This window comes from Apus apus, chromosome 2, assembly GCF_020740795.1.
Source record: "Apus apus isolate bApuApu2 chromosome 2, bApuApu2.pri.cur, whole genome shotgun sequence".
NCBI lineage: Eukaryota > Metazoa > Chordata > Aves > Apodiformes > Apodidae > Apus > Apus apus.
This window is the reverse complement of record NC_067283.1, coordinates 35886710-35906921: the sequence shown is the minus strand read 5'-3', so window position 1 is coordinate 35906921 and position 20212 is coordinate 35886710. Positions and strand designations below refer to the sequence as shown.

Sequence of the window (20212 nt, the reverse complement as noted above, 5' to 3'; positions counted from 1 at the left end):
TAAGGATGCAGCTGTTGTCCGCTCATTTGAAGCCAGTATCATAGTTTTTTGAGCTATCATCAGAAGAAAGTCTTGCCCTCTCCTTTGTGTTGGATTTCCACCCATATGATGTGGATCAGGTAGCAGATCTGGCTGAAAAACTCACATGGTTTTTCTTCTGGTTGAGTTAGTTTTAATCTGGAGCAGTTTTCACCTACCATGTAGCTGCATAAAACCTTACATCAACAAAAAGGTGGTGGTGAAGGAGAGACGGCAGGGGCCCCTCCAGCAGCAGTTTGCCTTCTGTTGGTTTAAGAGAGTTTTTACAGTATGTACTCAAAACTTCCCAGCCTGAAAAACGACATCTAATCCCAAGCACATAGAAAATGCAGTTAGGAAATATATGGTACTAGAAGAAACCTCTCTGAAATCTTTGAGAGCACTTTTAGAGATTCAAAAGACCACTGCTTCTCAACTGCAAGAACTGTAAGTCAAGCTGAACACAATTTTGAAGCTGTGTTTTTCCTTCTACAAAAAATACTCTCCTGATTTCCTAAAGACTGCAGCATGACTTCCACTGTCTCGATTGCTTTATTACACTCCCGCCATGTAATAATATTTACAGTCATCCCAGCGACAGTCCAGTATTTTCTCAATATGAACTAAACTTTTCCAGAGCATCTGCTGGACCATTCTCCATTATTTCCCTGACTGGTTTGACTCACATCTACACAAAAAAAGTCTGTCACACTGCACTGTGTTTACTTCTCATCATGCCTCAAATAACGTAGTAATGCACTTTCTTGTGCTTGTTAAAGCATTCAAAACCAGCCAGTGTCCAACCACAGGAATCAACTGAATGAGCATGAAACCTGTCTCTGTGGCATCCATTCCTCTTGCGTATTACTGTACCATCCCACTGAATCCAAACTCCACTGTCATCAGTGCATTTATCTGAAATAAAACTTGAATGGAGGACTTGTTGCTGTGCTATTCTCCAAAGGACTTCCCTGCCCCAGTAGACCTTCCCTAAAAAATGCCATTGCAAATAGAATTAATTTGTTGTGGGGAACGGTCCATCTTCTCTCCCCCCCACACAAGACAAAACAAAATGAGGATTAACAGGTTTACATGACAGGTCAGTTACTCGAACAATTATTGCCACTGAGAAATCCAAACCAGTATATAATCAACCAATGCAGATAACGCAAACCCAACAGATAATAACAATTCTAGAAATGTTCTTGAGTGATGAGGATACACACGAAAAAGGTGGTCTCTTTTCACGCTCATTATTACTACATGATGGGGAATTTACTTGCTTCCCAAACACTCACTGGCTCTAGTTCCCAACTAGCTACCCAGCACACCAAACACTAACATCATCAGTCTCACTGCAGAAGTACGTTTACAAATGTCAGTAAATCAACTTAGCACAAACACTGGACTAAAAAAACAGAAGTTCTGTTTGACAGTTCTTACTGCCTTACCACCTGGGAAATGAAAGTATCTGTCACTGCTTACAGGACTGTTTCTCATATGTAAAAGAACTTCTAATTTCACATGGCTGCTAACTGCACAAAATTCTCAATTTATCAACATGTAAATCGGTCTTCTACAATGCTACGGGATATGGGTGCAGGAGAGAAGGAGATCAAGGAAAGCCCACCTCAAATGAGAAGAGCGAGAAACAAAGGAGGCAAACACACAATATCCAAATTTCAGATCCACAAGAAGAAAGGGAAGAAACCACACAACATCCCAATTTGAGACCCATCCACCAAAGACTTGGCAGAAAAGAGGAGATTTGCACTGTGAATGGAAAAATAACAAACTTGAGCTGTGGTGAAGGGTCAGTGGGAACCAGTTTCTTAATCCTACTGTAGAATATGCTTAAGTATATGTGGACAAAGAAACATCACTTGCAAACAATTTTAGATGCAGTTCTTTAGTTAGTCAATATATATCTATTTACACAGTGAAAACATTTGCATTCGGTATTTAGAGAGCTTTCATCAAAAGCTCCAGTCGAACTTTAATTTGGAGCTAAGATCACATTAACAGGATATAAACTTTTCAGCAGGATGGTAATAATTCATGAAGTATAGAAATATAAAAAAAGGTCTTTAGACAAAGTACTTTTTTTTTAGATTTGATAGAAAGACTAGGATCGATTGCCAAAATTTTAATCTGAACACTTACCTTTTCAACTGGGGTATTTTCTTCGCTTGTTACACTTGCTTTTCTTGATTCATTTTTTGTTCTGCTCAGCCTGCGGGACACTTTTTCTCTAAGTAAAGTGGCGTATCCTATGTGTTCATAGATGGGGTTTGTTGTCATTTTGGAAATATACTCAGAAGCCTTTGTTTCTATGTACAATGTTATCAAGCCATCTGTAACCAGATCGTGGATTGATTCGAATCTTTTCTCCCCAACGAAGTGCTTCCCATCATAGAACAACCTGTAGTTTAAGGTCTGATTACCAAATCTGCAAATTCCAGAAAAAAAAAGGAGAGAAGAAAGAGAGAGGAGAAAGGAACAGCGAGTGAGAGAATTCATATGAGCAAAACACTCAGGAAGTAATTTTGCTGACAAGACTATACATATGGATTACGTATGGAATATGCGGATGGCTGCAACTGGATCTTTGTGGAGAGACCAAACCAGGTTCAAGCCCAAGCCTAACTCCATCAAATGAACTCCCAAGGTCAATTCTCCATAACAAGCCAAGTGACCCAGGCATACGTGGTTTTCCTAAATCCTAACGGGACTACTGCAACAATCAGAAAGGTATGTTTGCATTAAAAAGACTCTATACTGGGATCTATAGTTGTCTTATGGGCAGATGTAATCTATGTGGGGTTTTTTAAAGTGTTTTAAAAAGCAGGGTGCTGTAGTAGCACGTTCAGTTTATAATACCAAGGTTGGAATCCCGTTCTTGATTAAAGGGTTCAAATATACGACATGGGGTTAAATGGTCCTTATACTTCATCAAATGTGTATATCTCCGCATAGTTAGTTGGGCATGCAACTAAAACTGCTTAAGCCTCTTATTTTTTCATATGAATTCCCAATTTATACTCAAATTCAGTTTTTATTCTACAAATAATTACCCAGATGGATCTAGAAATCATTCTGTTGTGTCAAAACAACAGGCACTTTGCCATAATCTCCATCCTTTAGTAGTTCTTTTTATTCTTTATTTTGAAATCTCTGTCCAAAACCCTAAAAAATTATGTTTGTTCTTTTTCAGCTGACAAAAATTGCTTTTAATTTACACAACTCACCAGCTTTTCCAGCTCTACCATCTGCACATCAATATGAATTCTGAGGATGATTTTAGCACCATATCACAGCTACTTGGAATAACTCTTAAAAGGATTTTTCCTACTTGCTTACCAGCAGAAGAGTAAAAATGCAGCCTTTTGATTTTATGTATATCCTACAGGAGTAATAACGCTATGAAGACTGTAAAATATTGCCAAGGAGTTTGTTTTTGTCAAAGCCCAAGATCTTGTCCTCTTGCTGCTAACCCGCAGAAGCTTTCAAACTGTTGGGTGGGTAGGTTGTGAAGGGAAGAGCTAAGCCAGGGGTGGCTGCATTTTCAAGTAAAGGCACCTGTTAGGGACAGAGAGGTTGTAGCTTGTGCTCTCACTGAATTTTTCATTCAGCTGAACAGCAGACTTTACTTCTTTGAGCAGCAGCATCCTGTGCTTCACAGTGTATTTGCACAGCAAGCTTGAATTCCAGTTAGGGAAGAAAACTGAAGTCCAGCATGCTGCCTTTGACAGTTGGTCAGCCACTGGACTTCATGATTTTCCAGGTTTATTTCCAGTGTCATTATCTCTGATGGCTGCCGATGTTTGTGTACAACACATCACTGAACTCAGAGGACAACGTGGCTGTGACCTCTGCCAGGACACTCTCCTGTTCTGTGCTCACATCCCTCATGCAGTTTTCAAGCAGAAGCTCCATCTTTACAATGCTCAAGTCTAGGGAGCAAGAGTTTTTACAATAGGCACAGTCTGCTTCTGAAAAGGGTCTTCCTAGCCAAGTGCTGAGGAAGCACTTGGAAGAGCTGTGATGGTCAAACAGCTGACAAGAAGGTCTAAAATCACTCTGACACTGTGAAGTGTATTAAGGAACACTGGACATAGACTTCAATCAAAAGGGTCTGATATAATCCCCTCCATTAAACACATTTATATTTCAACTATAAGCCTCTCTGAAAACAGCATTTACCTGAGAGCAAGAGTATAGCAGCCGGGTTGCCGTTGGCTTTCTCTAAGAATATATGCTCCTTCTACACCAGCAAGTATTTCATCTGCTTGCTCCCGAGAAATGATCCCGTGAAACCTAAGGGAGGACAGTTCAGTGAATTAGATAGCAATCCAACCAGAAACACCTCCTCTTTCCCCCCACCCCTTCCCAAACCATTTGAAAACTTCTACACAATGCAGAGCATTGTGGTCCTAACCATCAGGACAGTGCCCAAGCATCTAAAAGTGGCAGGACAGTCAACCAGCCTGGGCAAGTCCAGCACAGAGGCAAAACAAAAAACTACACTGTATATACAGTTTCAGCCAGTATTACACTGAATTGCACCCAAAGATTGTTTTCTCTAAATGTCCCATCTTTTCACATTTTTTTTCTCTTCTACTAGCCTATGTCCCCCTTTCTTGTTTCCTTACTAGAGACCTTACAACAGAATTGAAAACTAGGCACAAAGTTGTTTCTTTTTGTTAATGGAGATGACTTAAAATTAAAATAAGAGGTCATTCTTATTATCAGTTTGCTTTATGTGCTTCCTCAAATTTGTAAGGGGAACTGAGACAAAAAAATGGCAACAATTATTCAAAATTCTATTCTGCATATACTAAATTAAAAGAGGATACAGAGTAGCCTTGAGAAAAATACTCTTTTCTTTATTTCAGTGAGTTCTTCATTCTATGTTGGAAAAGGCAATACTTCTTTGATTCCTTTGTCATTGCTATTTTGAGAGAGATAGAGGCCCTAGGATGCACAATTAACCTTACGATAATCAATATTTAGTGGTGGTCGTTCTACAAGTACAAATGCAGCCCTTGCAGCAGTTTGAGTCTTAACGACTTTGCACGTTTTGCCAGCTGCTAAGTCTCTGAGCATCTCCTCAGAGGTTTTGAAAGTTTCTATTTTTGCTGCTGTTTGAAAAAAAGGCACTAAAATGTACTGGCCTTCAGCATTTTCTCTTTTCTGACAAAACACACGAAGTGGCACATTTCTAACGCTGCCTCTGGCTCAGAAGTGAAAGAGAAGAAAAACACACTGGATGTAAAATCAATTGTTCTGTTCTCTTTAGTTGTCTTTCCACAACTAGTACATGTTTGAAATACTAGGTTTAGGTGATCTTCCCAGAGTGACTTTCTATTCAAAATTACGCAAATGGATTTTGCACTAGTGAGGGACACACTTCTTTAGTGCCACATCCAAATTGAAACAAGCATCCCCTTGATGACATAATGTAAGCATGTCTTTACTAGTAAACTCATGGCAATTAATACCTCTAGTTAAAACCTCTAGTTAAAGATAACAAGCATAAGCTATTTGCCACCAGAAGCTAATTATAAAATATAGCAGGCTTTAGGATAGATATTAGGAAAAAAGCTCTTCTGGTGATCAGCTTAAGACATCACTGGGACAGGATACTTGGGGCACCTGTGAAATTTCTTTAACCATGGGTGGTAAGCACTGGGTAATCCAAGCTTTCTCATGGATACTTTTGGGACCTTTTTATAAGGGTTTAAACCAGCTTGTACACGGTACAACATCCCCTGAACTCAGACTCCTGCATCTGACAGCAGCTGACAAGAAGTGCTTATGTAAAAAGTACAGGAAGCAGTGACATACTTCTTTCACTTCACATCCCTGTCCATCCATCATTGGTTTAGCCAGAAGTTATGTCCGATCAGCTGTGACCTTACCCTTCATGAATCTCACTTGTAAAATCTTTAATATCTTCATGCTTTTGGCCTCTGCAGCACCCTGTAGCAATGGACTTGAGAGGGACACTATGCATGCCCCTCTCTTGGACACCCAGTGAGGAAGACCTGTTCGTTTTCCTCCTGTGCTAGGAGCTGCATCCCTTTGCTCCACCATTGCTGCACTTTGCTGTACCTTTCATTTTTTCTATAACATTTCCAAAAGGGAGGAACGAGGAGAGGGTAGGGAGGTACCAGAACTATATGCACTATTTAAAATGCAGCCATGTTACAGCTTTATATAGTAATATGGGTTTTTTCTGCTTCTTTCCCTAGAAATTACTGATTATCTTTCTAAGCACTACTGACCACTGAGTCAATTGCTTTTATAGGACTGTCCCATAGGTTCTGAAATCTTTTTTTCTGAATGATAATAACTAATGTGATCTTGCCAGGGCAGGTTCACCAAGGTGACTTCTTACAGTTCCTGCCAGTCCTGCTACTGCACAAACCCAGAGTATGTCAACAGCCAGGCAGGCTCCTGGATAAGAGATTGCAGTAATGGTTTTACAAGTCCTGCTGTAGGAAGTCTGACGGGTTACTCAGCCAGGCACTGTCTTCAGTGTTGTGACTCGAGTGGCTAAATCTGAATTCCATGTTGTCAAAGATAATATTTTAAAAATGAAGCGTCAGTAATCAGGGGTAAAGCTACTGGCTCTTGAGGTTTTTGGTGGTAGATGAGGATCATTAAGCACAGATGATGTGTCTTGGAAGGACGAAAAAACAGAACATGGGATCTATGTAATTTAGCTAACAATAAGAGCTAGGGTCTCAGCAGATTACTCTAGTAAAGGCCAAATGCCAGATCTGGGCGGCTGTGACAGGTGCTATGCCCTTCAACTTCACCTGCCCAAATCTCCTTGCCAGTGCTAGTCCCTTTGAAGCTATTTATTGCTAAGAAGACTGCTGAGCACAAAGGAATTATACTCTACTGGTCCATTATTTTCCTCCCAACAAAAAATACACCCCTTGTTTGGGTATTTCAGACCTTGTAACTTTAGCAGGGAGAACAGCATTTCCACAGGCAGTAGTATACATGCATACTTCCACAACCAGGTAGGGTGGTGAAAGTATAAGAACACAAACACAAAGGCAGTGAGAGAGGAAAGCTGCTTCTCTCCTCCGCAGGCATTGCAGAGCTACTGGAAGGTTTAAGTGACAACCAAACTAGAAGGAATAAATACTCCAGACAATATTTTTTTTCCCCAAACTGTCCTGAGAGAAACAAAATAAAACATGCAGGCTCACATAGCAGCACAGTCCATGGATTGTGAGCAGCAGTGCTGGACTGCAACACAACTGTATTATTAGGCTTTCAATTTACTTAGCTCCCAGCACAAGTGAAAGATAAAATACAACATTTTATCAGACCTCCATTGTGTCTTTTTAGTTCTAGAACAATAAATTTTGGACACACCCAACAGATACTTAAAAGAGGAAAATACTTACTCTCTTCCATAATACTTTGGTCTGTTCTCCACCTAAATTTTGAAAGAAAGTAAAAAAATACTAAGAAACACCCTCAGTTTTAAAGAAATGACATACAAATAAATTATGCTTAATTAATAATGAGTGGCCAAAGTGATGAAATTCTGCAGATTCAAAACTCTGACTGGAACATGACTACAGAGAAGAACAGAACAGCAAAAACAGAAGAGGTGGTTTTATTGATGGATTTCTGGGAAGAACAACATCTATCAATGGCAAAAAAAAAATTAAAATAAATAAATCCGCAGAACTACAGAATATATATAATTGTATGAAAACTGACCAAATGGAGAAAGAATAATTTATTTCAATTTTGCCAATCTAGTATTTATAATATGAAGCAAGACTATTTTTGTTACACACCCTTTAGCTCCTTGAAAACATTTTTTTTGCCTATATACGGCAACAGACTGAAGGCAGAACGTTTCACGCTCTTGGAAAAAAAAAACAAAACAACAAGGTTTCTGGATTTAGCCCTACTCTTAAACCTCCCTGAAGCCTCCAGAACTTGCAGGCCTGATCCAAAACACACCGGGAGCTGCTGGAAAGCCTCCCAGGGATTTTTACAGAGCTCTGAACCGAGTTTTGGGGCAGCCACGCACTTCGGCAGCAACTCTGGACAGGGTCTGAGGCTTTGACCGCTTCCTCAGCGCCCTCCCCCCCCCCCCGCCATCACGTCCCCTCCCACCGCACCGCGTCTCAAGCTCCCCCAGCCCGCTCCGCACCCCGCACCTCGCACCGCACCGCACCCCGCAGCGCAGGGCCGGGCGGGGCCGGCAGGGGGCGCTGCGCCCTCAGCCTGCAGGCGGGGCTGGCGCGGAAGGCTCCGCGCCTTCCTCCAGCGGTGCCCGGCTCGCCAGCTGCGGCGTTTGAGGCGTCGTCTCGCCGGGCTGCAACCCCAGCCGGCATTTTTACGCGGTGGGAAAGGCCGGGGGGGGGTGTGTGTGGGTCGACAGCCAGCTGCACGGGGGCCAGCAGCGTGCCCCGGGGGCCAGCAGCGTCAGGAACAGTGAGGCCAGCAGGACTAGGGACGTGGTCGCGGCCCCGCACCTCGAGCACCGCGCTCAGTTCTGCGCCGTGGCCACAGGGAGGACGTGGAGGTGCTGGAGCAGGCCCAGAGAAGAGCGACGAAGCTGGTGAAGGGTCTGGAGAGTAAGTATTAGGAGTGGCTGAGGGAACCGGGCTTGTTCCGTCTGGACAAGAGGAAGTGGCCTCAAGTTGCACCAGGGGAGATTTAGATTGGATATTAGGAAAAACTTCTCCACAGAGAGCGTTGTCAGGCTCTAGAACAGGCTGCCCGGGGAAGGGACGTGCGTCCCGGTCCCCAGAGGTGTTTAAGGCACGTGCACTGCGGTGCTCAGGGACCTGGTTCCGTGCTGGGGCTGGCAGCGTGCGAGGTTCGTGGCTGGGCTTGATGACCCTACGTTTCCAACCAAAACTGTTCTATGGCTCTAAGTGTGCTGGTTTTGCTCGGAACAGAGTTAATTTTTGTCATGGTATGGTAGCTAGTATGGGGCTATGTTTTGGATTGATGCTGGAATCAGTGTTGCTAACAAAGGACTGGTTTAGTTATTGCTGAGAAGGGCTTACGCAGAGTCAGGGCCTTTGCTGCTCCTCACACCATCCCGCTAGTGAGTAGGCTGGGGGTGCACAAGAAGTTGTGAGGAGACACAGCCAGGACAGCTGACCAAAGGGATATTCCACACCACATGACATCATGCTCAGCAATAAAACCAGGGGAAGGTTGGCCAGGGGGCCACTGATCAGGGACAAGATGGGCATCAATTGGGTGGTGGTAAGCAATCATTTTAATTTGCATCACTTGTCTTTCTCTTTGTTATTTTCTTTTCCATTACAATTTTTATTGTATTATTTCAGTTATTAAACTTCTTCTCTCAACCCACCAGTTTTTGCACTTTTACCCTTTCAGTTCTCTTCACCCCCCTCTATCCTGTTGGGGCCAAAATGGCTCTGTGGTGCTGAGTTGCTGGTTGGGGTTAAACCAGAACAGTAAACATGTCAGAGCTGAAGACAAGATATATAAACATAAAGTGGCCTGACCTTTGCCTATTACCAAAAATATATATCTGAGTGCATACTTGAGTAAAGCTGCCCATATCAGTGGATTTACTGGTTCACAGAGAGATACACAGAAAAATTGTGGCTTCAAGACTGTTTGGTTCTTTAGGATAAAACCAATGAATTTTCATCATTTTATCTGACTGGAAACAAGGGCCCTTGTTTTGATTACATCTCATTATTTTACTCATAAAAACTTCAAATTGATTAAGGTGTTTTACTTCTGAACAGCAAATGCAGAAACGCGGCATTTGTGATTCAATAAGCTACACACCATGTACTAAACCAAACCAGCTGACTTTCTACCCTGCAGTCACTAAGGCTACAATACAGCACAAGGTGAATGTTACTCTGTACAAGATAATGAGAACCTTCAATGGAAGGAAGACCTATGGGAGTTCAATCAAGTCCTGCCTGCGCTTCCTCCTAGCTCGGCAATTCTCTTCTAGCACGGTGCTAACAATAGCAGTATCATACCCTTGAAACTCCTGCCTAGTAATAATACCTTGATACAAACATTTTTGAGCTCTGAGGGGCAGGAACAAGAGGAAAAAGCAAATGCAGAAGTGAAGAGAGAGCAAATTCAGAGAACTGCCAAATGCGGGTGCGGTGTTTCTAGGTGTATATCCAGCATCTCAGACAAGAAAGTAAATTAATTAAATGGTTTTTTAACTTATAAAAATATAAAGTTAAAAAAAAAAAAACCATAAAGAAAAAGCCTCAGAAAGGAGGTTGTTCATATGTTTATCTTTAGTAGTGCTACATGACTTCATTATTGTGGAGCTGTGTTGCCTTCCTGTCATCCTCATAGACCTTAATGACCCCTCAAAGCATATATTTAGCTGGGAACTTAATTAAAAAATGGGTATCAGAAGCTGGGTTAGGTAATCGTGCAATCCGCTTTTTCCTGGAAACAAAGCCCCCTCAGAACACTGAAAATGGTGACAAGGAACAAGCAGATACACTTTAATTCCCACAGAAAGCCAAATAAAACCTTTACAAAACAAAAGGCAGAGCATGACTTGCACCCAGGGCTCAGAATGTGCTTCAGTTTAAAAACATTGATTGGCCTGCATTATATGTTTTCATAGAATAAACCCCAATGCTTTCAATCTACCTCAGAAAGATAAAAGAATTAACAGTACTAGCACTCATCCTTAAAATTACCTGTATGCACAAGTTTACCCACAAATACATATACTCCTTGAGCAAATGAAGGCACATCTTGTATGTCTCTTACAACATCATTTATGCAAAAATCCAAATTTATCTGTGATTTTTTAATCATTTAACTAGCAACTGACTGAATTGCCCTGGACACCACGTTTTCCATTTTTCCTGCTGTTCATGAGCAAAAAGATTTGTTCTTCTGTGAATCCACACAGAGCTCATCAAAACCTATCTTCTTGCTCCCAATAAACCAGAAGCCTTTGCTCCAACATCTTTTAGCATCCACATGTCTAAAATAGTCATAAATTCAGCATTTGGCTTAAGGCAGGAAAGATACTGCAGTATTCCCTGAAATGAAGCTCCATGTCTGCCAGGCCATCCAGATGCCCCAAAATCCAAAAATCCTCTCCTGTGCTCAGTGCAACCTTTAGCCTGAAATAATAATTTTGCTCCTGACCAACTTCACTGCTAGGAACAAACACAAGGGAACAAAGTTACAGCAAGATAAAAGATCAAAATAACATCAGGGTCTCTACATCAAAACCAGAATGTTGGACTGAACGTAGAAATACACCAAAAGCATGAACAATTGATGGAGCAGAGGCTTACAAGTATCAAAGGAGCCAGTAGGTCTGTTTTATGCCAACTGCAGATGCTGTACAAACTTCAAGGGTAATTCTATATATGCCAGAAGGCAAAGGTGACCAAAATTCAGTTGGCATTAGCTTCCCTTCTCCTGCTTTAAGTGGGCTCACACAAAGTCAGGCAAATGTGCCTAAGAGAATTCTTACTTGCAGAAAGAATAGGAAATCTGCAGGTACAACAGTGACTGGTTCCTGGTGGTAGAAGCCCAGAATAACCAGTCTTATTCTGAGGACATATAAACTTAGGGTTTTTTTCACAGATGATGACTATGAAGAACACTTTCATCCCTTTCCATATAGTCCTCACAATTTCCTTGTTGAAACAAGGGCCACCTTTCCCAGGTGACCAGTTGGTTTTATGCATTGCTCTGGCACATCTCCTTAGATGTGGAGCAAGGAGAGAGATGGGAAGGTTTGAATCCTTAAGGACTCTATGCTAATAGACAAAAGCGAAGTACAAAACTGAAGAAAATTATGCAAGGCAAATAATAGGTGTTCAGTAGTGAAAATGTATTTTCCTTTAAAGAGCTCAACAAATTGCTTTTTACTACTCCCAGATGGAGGATAAATAAAAATGGTTCCTCTTTTTTCACTGAAGATAAGTGGCAGGTTTAAATTCAAATGTGAGATGGTAATTTTCTGGCTTAGAAAAAGGTAATAAAAGGTATCAAACCAAAAATGTTGTTGCAGAGCAGGCATTTCTGGCCGTTGTTCCAGAAACCAACTGGAAAATGCTGAAAGTTACTATTGAAATTCATAGTTGTAGGAATTATGGATCATCAGTGAATGCCAAAATTGTTTAAAGTGAAAGTCAAGTTGATCAGGAAATAAGATTAATGATGAAACAGCCTAAATCACTACTAATCCAGTACTCTTACAAAGCCAGCAACATTCAATTGCATCTAATCTTGAAGGATGCTATAAGAGAAATGAAACCCAGCTCAGCTCTCCTGGCACTCTCAAAGGGCTTTTGGGAGCTCCTCTTTGAGGCAGTCTGCATATTCCAGCCATGACTTCCAGCCTGCCAAAGCTGATTGCCTTTCCCCACCCCAAAAAACCCCCATCTACTACACTTAAGTTTAGTTTTACGATTGTTTTTTGCAATGTTACAGCATATTCCTCAAGATACAGAGTTAGTTGTACTGGGGTTTGAAGTCAACACTGAGAAGTAAATAACTCTTCTTCAAAAAATATACTAGCTATCCAAGCCAGTTCAATATATTATGTTTACATAATTTTAAAGTTTACTGAATTTTAATGGCCTGGGGTTTGTGGCTCCTCTTTTGGCCAGGATGGTTTAGCCCTGGGATGACATACTCTTGCTAATGTGCAGATTATTCCATTAAAATCCTACACCACTCTGCAAGATAACTCATCACAAAACTACTGGGAATCATGTAGGCAGGAGGTGAGCATCCCCTAATGTGATAGATTTTCATTGCAAGCATTGACATCTAAGCCACGCTGCTCTGAATTGAAGATACCCTGAAGAATTCTTTCTGCATAAGTACTACCACAGAAATAAGATAACCCTAATTTCAGAAAAAATCAATTTCTCTTCAGCTTCATTGCAAAAGACATATTTCCTTATCCAGTAGCCAAAGCTGAAATCTAGAAATGTTGGAATGAAAATTTAGAAATCCCTCTTGGACAGCAATATGCCTGTAATTCAGAAGGGCCAACTTGGTATAACATTGTATATCTACATATTTTAACCACTGCCTTAATACATCCATGAAGACAATGGAAATGGAAAGGGAAGGGAAACAAGGTGGGTAGCTACACCTGGCTCTCTGTTGTTCTCTCCAGTGCACAGAAAGAACAGATAAACAAGATTCAAGAGTTAATAACATCCGTGTGTTGACTCAGAGCAGTCAGTGTGGCTTTTTCCCAAAGGAAGTTTAATCTGATATATTTTCTGTTTGGAACAATCAAAATTATTTTTCAGTAATTCCTGTTGCCTAGATATAAATATGTTTTTCAGCTCAGATGGCAGAAAAAGAACTAGAGGAGTTGGAAAAGAAGCTTTCAAGACAAGCCAAGTAAAAACAGACTGTACAGAAAATTAAGTTTATTGTCCAAGTAGTTCAGCTTTTGGCAGAATTGTCATGAGCCAACTGCAAACTTAAGCTTTACAGAAAGAAACTAGCAGTGCACAAGCTCCCAAAACATATTCCACCCATGCTGCCCATGTTTCAGAGGATCTCCAGAGAGAAAGGTGACATGAATAGTTTTGGAAGCTTGCACCTCCTTTTGTCATTTAGTCACAGAGCCATGGGGATGCCAACATTATGGCCACTCAATGGATGTACATTCAGCCATGTGACTATGACGGACTATGGTGCCTCCAAAAAAGTAGCTGCAAGCAAGACATCAAAATCATTCAAAATACCAGAGGGGCAACTACTAGACAGGTCTCTGCAGAAGAGGATCCTGGCATTGTCAAAGATCATACAATGAACATGAACTGTTGCAAGAACTGTCAGAACCAGAATGTCATAGTGGGGTATGAAAACAAGAGTGCAGCCAACAAGACACCTTAAGAGCAACCCTATCCTTGGAATGTCTACTTAGAAAGCCTCTAGCTGGAATACCGAGTGTGGATTTGGGCACCACATCTCAAGAAAAACTGGAGCAAATAATGGAGTGAGCAGAGGTTGAGCAACTGTGAACAGGAAAAGAGATTGGTCTGAACAAAAGAAGACAGAGAGGAGCTGTATCAGGAGAAGAGTCACTTTCAAGAGGAAATAAAGTAATTTGTTTTCTGTGCATTTACTAGACACAACAAGAAGTAATTGGCTTAAACTGCAAAAAAACCCCAAGGATAGAGCTTAGGTTTTAGGAAAGTGTTAGAAATAATTAAACTAAATAAATAAGCAGAGACAGTCATTAAATCTTCAAACTTGAAAGGCTCTTCTTGATGCAACCTCGTGGGTTTCTTCTGGCCCTGAGATAACATGATCCAGCCTATTCCCCATCTCTGTCTGGACTGCTCTCAGGAGATAGGAATTTACTGGGAGCAGACTGAACAGGTTGTATAAATACATATAAAAGGTTGTATAAACCCAGAATAATACCATGTCTCTGCCCACCTTTGTGAGAGTCTCAGGAGAGAAGGCATCAGGGACTGAGTGAACTTTTCCAGAGGAGAAAGCCAAACTGGTCACTGCTTAGCTAAATTGTAGAACTCAGTTTCAATCTACCAGCATAGCAAAGCACCACATTCTGTTTGACAACTTCTAACAAAATATTCTGTGGTAAAATCTACAGCACTGGGGAGAAGGTGGGAGTGGAGTTCTTCACTACTCGGAAGAATATAAAAGGAAAGACAAAAGTCAAGAACACAAAGAAGAATGCTTTTATTAACTGCAGCTCAAAGCTGCACAACTTCTTTGCTCTGATGGTGTGCTGTAACCTTCAGAGAAGGTAAGATGCATGATGACCCTTTCACAGACGGATAATGCCTTGTGAAGAAATGCAGGAAGCTCAGCAGCTCTGACTGTTACTGTGGCACATAATTCAGGCTGATTTCCACTCGATCACAGTTATTTCTATCATTTTTAAAGAACCAAACCTTCAAAAGAGCTGCTTTAAGGCATCTTTTATGAGGGTACTTTTAACCTGTTTTTTTTCCCCCTATCTATGACTTTGAGCAAACTGTCCAGGAGCCAGGAATCCATATACCAGAAAAAATACTATCAACTCCAGAAGATAACAAAAATTTCCCCCAACATGGACATCTACTATTGCTACTTAGCCAGAGTATATTTAGCAAGATTTAAGATTTAAGAAAAGAAAAACCAAATATTTTCTCACCTTGAAAAGAAAAGAATAAGCTCCTGAACATGAGCTAAAATGAAATGAAATAAATCTTAATCAAGGAAGCTGCTTCTAAATAGTCAGGGGAGACAGGGTCAGGTTCAAACAACTTCAACAGCAAAAGCAGGAGTAGTCTGTTCTGTTGTGCAGCTGCCATTCACACAGTATGGGCATCATTAAATGTAAGAAGGAATATTAATGTTACCTTGAATGCAAATTAAAAATCTGAATATAGTATTTAAACTGTGTTCCCTTTTTTCAAGAATTATGTGTTGAGCCATTTAAATAGGAGGAAAAATATTGGTGGCAGCAGGAGATACATGTAGCAAACCCTATCACTGCTCTAAATGCTGCTTGCAACTCTGTAATCACTGAGAAGCACTAAAATTCCTCTGACAAATGCCACAACAGTCCACAGTACATCTGCACAAATCTCACAAGAGGAGGGGTCTCAAAAGAGCAGAGTAGAAAGGGAGAATCACCTCCCTCAACCTGCTGGCCACGCTGCTTTTGATGCACCCCAGGACATGGTTGGCTTTCTGGGCTGCAAGTGCACACTGCTGGCTCATACTGAGCTTCTCATCAACCAGCACCCTCAAATCCTTTTCTTCAGGGCTGTTCTCAATCTGTCCTCCTCCCAGCCTGTAATTGTGTTTGGGATTGCCCCAACCCAGGTGCAGGACCTTGCATTTGACCTTGCACTTGCAAAGTGCCCAATGAACATTTATAACCAATCTGCCGGAGTCTGGTTAGAGTGTGGGCTGGAGGTGTGGAAGGAAAACCAGGAAACAACACATCAGAACTGAGATTGGATGGGGTGGCTGGAAAATGAGGAGAAGGGGACCTTTGCCAACATCCTGTGTAGCATTGTGGAGTGTGAAATGCACTGCACTTCATTACACTGGGAGAACGTCTCTGCATGTGGACAAGGGAAGGATGAAAGCAAAAATCCAAGGAGGAAAAATATTCAGTTTATCTCCTGTCACTGATTTTATGAATACTTCTGCTCCATACCTGGAAACCACAGACATTTCTCTTTAGTTATCTGCAAAGTCTGAACAGGAATAAGGGAGTTCAGATAGTGCTAGCGACTTTTCCTGAGTCTGGAAAATGTGGAGATCCTATTAGTTCCTCTGCAAAACACTAAGTAGGAGATTGTTTATTTCCTAAATGATGTACAATCTGGTAACTTACAAAAGCTTTAATTTCAACAAAGTTAAATATTTTGATACCTATTTATGAGATACACTATTAATAAAAACATCTCTGTCACACACACTCTTACTAATTTGTACAGGGCAGTTAAACTGTGTCAGTACATATTAGCTAGTCATTATGTGTTTAAAACATATATAAAATACTTTGGAAACAAAGGCTAAAGAGAAACCTCCATTGCAAATCTCCTGCATTTTCATTCTGAACCCTGAAATTCAGGAGTCCTTGTTTGAAAACCATACAAACTCCACCATGTTGATGTCTACTTCTCTTTGGTGTCCCAAAAAGAATGGGTAATTGGCAGCATATATACATATATGTACAGGAAGTACAGGAAGCAAGATAGACAGATGTGTGAAGTTTCTATATGAGGAAATACAAATTCATCAACTGCTCAAAACTGTTTCTCATCTTGAATCTTGAAAAAAGACACCAGACACCTCACAAAGTATCAGTCACAGAGCAGGGACAGAGTTACATCCTTCTACACATTGTCTAACCAGACACAAGGAATACTGGCCTAAATTGGAACAGATAGGTAAATCTCTACAAGTACTAGCATTTTCACCTACACATAGGCTTATTGATGAACTTCATCTTGGTCAATTTATTAAACAGGCTTTCATTTTGGCTTGTAAACTACTTATATTTTACATCATATAAAAAAAAAAAAACAAACAAAACCACAACAAAACAAACCCAGATCAAAAAACTGATATGGAAGAAGGATAAAAGGAAATAAAAAAAATCAAGAAAATAGCAAAATCACAGACACACACATCACCCACTTCCAATGTAAAAGAAGGTAAACTTCCCAAGGAGGCTTTCAAGCAAAGCCAGAGGGATTATTAACAAGTTCATCAGTCCATGAAGACAGCTACATACAGTTTGTGCTCGTTAGTCAGAAGTTGCCATCTTGTCTTCCAAAAAGATGGCTTTAACTTTTCCACATTTTAAACCTAATAGAAAACCTGCATGTGGCCAGTTTAGAGGGCTGCTGGATACAATACATGTCAACATTCCATGGCTCCTCTGCACCATTTTAACAGAAGACCCTTCCTGACCTTCAACTGTTTTCAACCCCCTCCAGTGCAGCCAGCTACACCTTTCAGCTTAAGAACTTTCCCTCTTTTGTCACTGTCTATTAAAAATTGCTCTTCAGCTTCATTTGTAACCCACAGACTACTCTGTGTTCTCCTTGTTTCTTTTTGTTTCTATCATAAAGACAGGACTATAAAAAGACAATTAAAGCAGCAGCAATATTGTAAGAATTTGAAGACACAGGCTCCATTAAGTCGTACATGTACAAATTTTCATTAATGAAAATAGGTTTCAGAACAATTCTTCTCATTTTCACTTAATTGATGGCTAATGGGGTCTCTTGGTGTGTCATTGTGTGTGTACTGAGGTTTCTTTTAAAGGAAAAGAAAATAAAATAATCTGAATTATCTTAGATAAGCTCTCAGGACTGACAGCAAGAGCCACCTTCTTATGGTAGTGTTTGACTTTTTTCATTAGAGTGATTTGAACAAGTGCCATGAAAATTCCCATTTACTCCCATTATTTACCACCAATTTTATGGCCAATTTTAATGCCTATTACAGCTCTCTAGTGCTTTACCACAGGACAGACATTGTTCTTAGAAAGATGAGGGCAGAGGGGAAGAGGAGTTATTCAGCTTGCAAAGGTCACTAAGTGAGCAGAATAAGGGAATACATGCAAGACTTATTGCAATGATTAAATACTTATTATCCAGTCAGATACACTCTGCAAACATCTTACTAAGGCTTAATTTTAACAACCTTGCTCAAGCTTACCTAAGCACAAGATTTTTCTTACATACAAATGTAAAACATTATTGTACCTGAAAGAGGACAAAAGTAACCAGCATCTTTAAAGCACTTTTCAATATTGCTGTAGCCTGCCTTGATGTGATCCTATGCAACCTGCTCTAGGTGAACATGCTTTAGCAGGGGTGTTGGACTAGATGATCTCCAGAGGTCCCTTCACACCCCCACCATTCTGTCATACTATTGTTAAAATGATACTCTGCTAACTGCATTGTTCTTATCTTGATTCTCATGCTTCAGAAGAAACTTTGAGGATAACTGAAAAAAGAGTAATTTGCAGTGGCTCAGTTTTGGAGATACGCAACAATCCAGTATATTCTCTGCTAGCAATGTACAAGATGGCAATATCATGATAAACCTGCTAGTGACCATTTCAACAGTTAAGCTCTATGAAATGCCACTGTCTATACACTTGTTTTGATAAATCTGGGTAATGGATACCCAGAGGGTCAAAACAATTCCTGATCCTCTGGATGGTTAGAGTGAATGTTGGAATATGCCATCATTATTTTAGTCTCTTCAAATCACAAGCAAAAAGAAAAAGAGCTTCTTCTTTTTTTTTCTTTTTTTTTTTTTTTCAGAGAAAAATCTCCCTTTTATAATAATATTTGCTTTTAATCAAGAAACCATCATTTTGATGCTTTAAAGGCAGAGACAATAATTTCTACTGCTTCTGACACAACCTATTTGGAATTCAGAATGATGAGGAAGGCAATTAACTGACATTTTTCTACATTATAATGTAAGTTAGGGCTCTAAGGCTTTGTCTACACTAGGGAAATTTAGATGAGCTTCTCACTGTGGCTGACACAGGTTTGGCCAAGGCACTGTTAGGAACAGGCAAGGTCTAATGCAGACAAACTCACAGCCTCAAAAATTGCTATCAGCAATTAAGGCTTTCTTGGAACAGAACAGGAATAGCATTCACAGGCATGAATACATCTACACAAGTAATCCAAAAACTCATTGGTAAGACTCGCTCCCTCTTCAAAGGAAATTCGTAACAAGCCTATTGTTTAACCAAAGATATTCCCAACTAAGGTCAAAAATTTTTCCTTAATTCTTTTACGTTGTTAAAACCTCCATTTCTTTAAAAGATATTTTAACTTTGAGTAGTAGTCTACTCCTGAAATATTTCTTAAAATGAAGATTTTTTTTAAATGTTACTTTTGATTAAAACCAGGAAGTTGAAGGCTTTAATTATTTTCTGAGAATGCCATTTTTAATCAGCATTTCTGTAGAATAAACCCTAAAATATACTTTGTAATATGAATTTCCCACAACATGAATCTGATTCTTTGGTGCCTATCATCACAGTTGCACAATATTTAAAAGCTACTCTTCCACCTGGATGGTGCTTCTAAACAAAACTTTTTCTATGTAAAAAAATAAATCATTAAAACATTGCTGGAAGGAATATGGTTACAAATGAGGATATTGGCAGAACTCCAGTGTTATTGGGAAGGCAGGATATTCACACTAGTCCTGCTGCCAGTGGTGATTAATTAAAACCCGTTAGATACCTGAAGCCCTAACAATTCATTCAATATTATTCCTATTGCAGGAATTACCTGCTTTGGCTGACAAGATATTTATGCAGGAAAAAAAGAAAAGAAAAATCATGAAAGCAAAGCTCAAAGACACAAAGATATAAATGTTCATGTTTTATTTACAGTCCCAGCTTTTAATGTGGTGGTTTGCATATCAGGGGAGGTGATTTCTGTCTCCACAGTATAGTTAATCAAGAAATCCACACAAATTAGATGGTAGAACTGCAGAGATCTGAGGCTAAAACCCCTGTGACTACAGAGTAACAAAGAGGTAATGGAACAGTAAATGAATGCAGAGAATATGGAAGCTGGCAAAGGAAAAGATGGAGGAATGATGAAAATGCCAAATGGTGAGAGAAAAAAAAACAACCTCCAGCCCTTCACAAGTTTATCTGTTGGTG

The 20212-nt window shown here is 40.2% G+C and overlaps 1 protein-coding gene across 1 annotated transcript in view; it reads right to left on the bottom strand.

Moving 5' to 3' along the window:
* CHN2 (chimerin 2) overlaps positions 1-20212 on the bottom strand; it is a 164639-nt gene that overhangs the window by 65925 nt on the left and 78502 nt on the right. The window contains exons 4-6 of the mRNA XM_051610520.1: positions 7446-7477; positions 4222-4335; positions 2182-2467 (exon numbers count right to left, since the gene is read on the bottom strand). Of these exons, the coding sequence (XP_051466480.1) occupies positions 2182-2467; positions 4222-4335; positions 7446-7477 (432 nt within the window). The remainder of the gene's footprint in view (positions 1-2181; positions 2468-4221; positions 4336-7445; positions 7478-20212) is intronic.